The 5186-nt window shown below is 38.4% G+C and overlaps 1 protein-coding gene across 1 annotated transcript; it reads left to right on the top strand.

Moving 5' to 3' along the window:
• The first annotated feature begins 2469 nt into the window (after positions 1–2469).
• Positions 2470–4283, top strand: LOC141251489 (uncharacterized). Its single transcript, XM_073670342.1, has 6 exons — positions 2470–2580; positions 3117–3248; positions 3337–3421; positions 3491–3654; positions 3738–4012; positions 4190–4283. Exons 1-6 carry the CDS (start codon positions 2470–2472, stop codon positions 4281–4283), a joined length of 861 nt encoding a protein of 286 aa, XP_073526443.1.
• Positions 4284–5186: the final 903 nt, after the last annotated feature.

Genomic DNA, 5186 nt, shown 5'->3' with positions numbered 1-5186 from the left:
TACCAGGTGCTAAGGTATAGTACCAGTCCTTTGCAAAATCTTTCAAAGAGAAGGAAAAGACTCTCAGTCTCATCTAATCTTTAGAAACATCAGATAACTTTATGTTGGTACACACTTCCAAGAATTCATCCAAACATTGGACGGGATTTTCCATCACAGTTCTGTTGAACTTATGAAGTATTTGGATGTTGTGAGTCCATCATGATGGTTTAACTCAGAAGAATTAGCACAGATTTATGTTACTTTTGAGCTATAATTGTCGAGTTATAATCACCCAAGCCAGGAGAGAGATTTTCAAGCATTTAAGGGTTTTTACATACTTTTGAGAAGACTGAAGAGTATCTGTAAAAGGAGCTACAAGATTATGAAGTTTCATAAATAACAAGTTGAAGTTTAGCTGTCAAAGAAGGAATGTTGAAAGAAGACAGGTCGTGCCCTGCATCCAAATATGTCTCGTCCAGGAATCTGTTGGAGATAATCTTGTTCTTGGTGGGTAGTTAATTAGTTATTGAAGATAGGAAGATTTCACCGACTTTTGCATGCCCCAACCCTTGCCCATAACTGTCGCACCTAACGTCCACCAGTACTAGCAGAATTCAAAGTCATTTCTCATTTCACCTAGAGAGTCCGACTTTAATATTATTACTTTCCGTTTCAATTAATTACCTTGCACATATATATGAAACTAACACAATCAACCAAAAAACTTGCACATACATTAAAGTTTTCGTGCACATTCTTAAGAAAATTTTGGAAAAATTAAACTAAACTTACTCACATTTTAATGCACTTTTACTTAGAATACCTTGCATATTTGCTCAGACGATCTTGCAGAATTATTTACATAATCTTGCACATTTACTCAGAATATCTTGGACATGTATAGAAAATTGATATACATTTGATGCATATCCACAAAAACACCTTTCACAAAGCTTGCATATTGTTAAGTAAATCTTGTACACGTGTAGGAAAGTAATGCACAATAGTAGTATTTTGGTGCACATTCACAATAACTATATTAACAAAAGCTTATTTATCAAGAAATCTTGCACATTTTGTAAAAGAACCTTGCACAATAATAATATTTTAATGCATATTATTAAAAAAATCTTGGGAAAAAATCAAATAAAACTACTCACATTGTAATGCACATTTTTGTAGATTTTGTTGCACATTTATATACAAATCGTTAAATATTCATGGAAGAAGAAGAAAACTTGCTCGGAAAAAAAAATTAAAAAATGGACCGAAAATATTTAGTCAATGCCAGAATTGAACATTGACTATTGAATATTGACCGCTAACCCCCGGATTCATCCTAGTCATTGGATTTTTCTAAATTCAATGGCCAAGATGTATTCTCATTTCTCTTCTTTAATTTGTTTTTCATTAGATCCAAGCCCTTTTTAAGAACTTTTTTTTATACAAGGTTAACACTAGGACTCCTACAACACAAACAACCCCGGACCATCATCATGGATAATATCCAAGAAACTGAAAACAAAATAACGGAAAGAGGACCAAGTACAAAGCAACATCTGACGCATAGTCTTGATTTCAATATAAGGTATTACATTAGAATGAAACAAATTACAGACTAGGTTAAGATCAATAACTTGAGCAGCAATCGAGGCGATAATATGTGTAACTTAATTGCATTCACGATAGCTATGAAGGATCTTGACATCACTAAAATTTTGAAGCAGATTGATGATGTTTGACGTAATTGTCGAAATAGCCCGGAGAACGCACCAATCCTCTTAATGGTGTTGGTTATAGTCAAATTATCCCCTTCAATCATAACGGGGGAGGATGTGAGAAATGCAACCGAATGAACAGTGTCCAAGGCCGTCAGCACCTCAGCTTGCATAGGGGTACAACTGTATATCTGCTTATGATTAAGGAAAAGAATTTTATTGTCAGAATCTCTAATGATACAGCCTATAAAAGCATCGCCACAATTGGTTATTGAAACATTAAAATTTATTTTAATCTATCCTTTTAATAACATTTAAACTGGTAATCAACTCTTTTAGTAATACATGTGATGTGACTGAGGCCCCGTTTGTTTGAACTTTCCGGTAACGTAAATGGAAAGTAAACGAATCTTGAGTCATGATTCGTCGATTAAAATTTCTTGATAGTTTTACGAAAATTATTATCATTATTGAAGGACTATACAAGATTATATGCAATATGAAATGTGTCTTTTTTTTACTATAACTAATGACATAAAAATCATTTAGATTCCTTTCTTTTCCATTTTTATTGCCGGAAAGTTAATCTAAAACGTACGTTAACCTTGAATCGGAAGCGAGTACTATTTGTTAGCTAAACGGACGCGCTGAGTCCCATAGGTCCTCTCCATTTGATATGATTTGTCGAAATAGACGGCAGTTGGTCAAATACCAATATCTCTCGTCCATTTGAGATTCCTCGCTCCTTGAGGCTACCCAGCAGCTCGAGATGGCGGAGGACAAGTATAACCTGAAGAACCCAGCGGTGAAGAGGATTCTTCAGGAGGTCAAAGAGATGCAGTCCAACCCCTCCGATGATTTTATGAGCCTTCCTCTCGAGGTTCTTCTCTTCTACTTCCGCTTCTTGCAATCGAAATACTCTTCTCTTTAACCCGGATTTCTCATTATCATTTGACTTTAACTTTACGGTTTGCCTCGGATCTGCTTAGATTTGGCTGAATTGCATAATCAATTTGTAGATTGATTCAATTTTACCATAATTTGAGCACCGCTGGTCAATTTCTAGGTCTAAGGTTGATCGAATTCCCTCGATCTATGGAGTTAAATACGCTTTCGTGTCAAAGAAACTTCTAGGCGAGCAGTGTACTATGTTAATCGTTGCACCCATTCTTGTTTACAGTTACCTTTTCGTTTCCGATCTATTTTCTGTTGTTTTGACTACGAGCTGTGACCTAACAATTTGTATGAACTTGAGGTGGTAATTGGTAAAGGACTCCCTTCTTTCACCTTTCATAGATCGAATTTTCTCGATCTTGAAAATCTTTGAGACAAGAAAAGTTGAAAGTTGAATCAAATAGCTGGGCTGCATTGGTGTTAGAACTTTCCTCTAACCTTTCAAATCTTATCTACTTTCAGGAGAACATATTTGAGTGGCAGTTTGCAATCAGGGGGCCATGTGACACTGAATTTGAGGGTGGCATCTACCATGGAAGGATTCAGTTACCAGCTGATTATCCATTTAAGCCCCCTTCATTCATGCTATTGACAGTAACATCTTGTTACATCCTTTCCTCTTTTCAGTTCCAGAGATTTGGTACTACTGAGGAAATTAATCATATTATCTTTTAATTCTTAGCCAAACGGCCGTTTCGAGACCCAAACGAAGATCTGCCTTAGCATATCAAATCATCATCCTGAACATTGGCAACCATCTTGGAGTGGTAAGTGTTTTAAAGTCTTGATAAACTGCATCACTTGGAAGAAACTCATGATTTTATTACCGTGTACAGTTCGGACTGCATTGGTTGCTTTGATTGCTTTCATGCCTACAAACCCTAACGGCGCATTAGGGTCGCTAGACTATCCCAAGGAAGAACGGCGTGTGCTGGCTGTAAAATCTCGTGAAGGGTCTCCTAAGTTTGGAACGCCAGAGCGTCAGAACTTGATTGATGAGGTTCGTGTGCGTGAACTGATTATCTCCTTAACTTAATAATACCATTCTTCCAAGTGTGAAAGAAAATCTGAACTTGACAACAGATTCATGAATATATGCTGAGCAAAGCACCACCAGTTCCTGAGATCATTCCAGAAAATGTTACTACAGATGACAGGATTACAGAAGAGGCGGTTGCGATTGAAGAACAGGAGGTCGTTCATGAGGCTGTAAGGGAAACTCAGCAACCTATTCCTGTTCAATCACCTGCAATTAGGGTTCAAAGATCACCGGATGATCGCTTATTTACATTGGCTGCGATTGGACTTACAGTGGCTATTGCCTTTCTTCTACTTAACAAGTTCATGAAAGCAAGCGGGTATGGTGCTTTTTTCATGAACCAGTCGTAGAGATTGGAAGGACTAGACTTTCATAACTACCAACATACAAAAATTATGCTTTAAGGGTGGTGTTCTATGTAATATAATCGTATTTTGGTTCTGGACTAACATTGTCTAGTAAATAAGTTTCCATATATTGTGATATTGTATAATAGTTTCTGTTGGCTCCCTTTCTTCCTGCTAGACATGTCAGACAGGGCGGTCAAGTCGGGTTTTGGTTCTGGTTCAGTTGATTTAGGTTATAAATAAGGTGGTTGCTATATATCGCAGCAAAAAGTTGCTAACCCTCGCAAACGAAAACGTGACGAGAGAAGCGTCCTGCGGCGTGACGACGGAAACGTCCTGCGGCGTGATGAGGGAAGCGACCTGCGGCGTGACGATGGAAGCGTCCTGCGGCGTGACGATGGAGGCTGACTATAACGTGACGACAAACCCAACAAATGACGTCATGTCCTATGGAAGGCGGATCTGTCTTGACGGGTGTGCATGGTATAACGTGACGGTATGGCCTTTTTATTGATAGGAGGTGTATTTTATGTTCGTAAGTATTTTTATTAGTTCTAAATGGTTGTTTAAGCCTTTTTATGCTATTTTTTACAAAAAAAATCACATTAAATGATGGTGTTAGGCTCAGTGGGGCTGTAAGGGTGTTCGGCAGGATGAAAACGTACTTGTAATGAATGAAAGGGGTGTGTTAGGTCGTTTTAACAATGTTGTGTTATATCTAATGACCTATATTAAGATCTTGTGACATTAAGTGGCACTTGAATTCATCCCGTACTAGGTGGTTGCTATCCGTCGCACAACTTCACATAGAACCAACACATACAACATAACCTTGGACAAGGCTTATTTTGAAACACGGAAGCACAACACAACAACATATTGTTGCAACAGTTACATGATACTAGCATGATACACGACATAACACAACTTCATTAGATTGCACACGATGGACAGATGCGACGTTCACCCGCTGAAGTTTGCAGGGATGCGAGCCAGGAACTCAACCGTGGTGGGATGCATTGGACGGTCCCTGAATTTCTCATACTCGGGGGGGGGGGGGGGGGGCAACTTGTAGTCCACCATTTGTCGTCAACAGCAGTATCGGGGCCTTCGGGATAAGCCCTTATGAACCTCGTCCACTCAGCA

Source organism: Phyllobates terribilis, unplaced genomic scaffold (genome assembly GCF_046119375.1).
Source record: "Phyllobates terribilis strain yellow unplaced genomic scaffold, ASM4611937v1 Scaffold_7129__1_contigs__length_39789, whole genome shotgun sequence".
Classification (NCBI taxonomy): Eukaryota; Metazoa; Chordata; class Amphibia; order Anura; family Dendrobatidae; genus Phyllobates; species Phyllobates terribilis.
The sequence above is the reverse complement of the archived record's forward strand: the minus strand, read 5'-3'. Positions and strand labels throughout refer to the sequence as shown.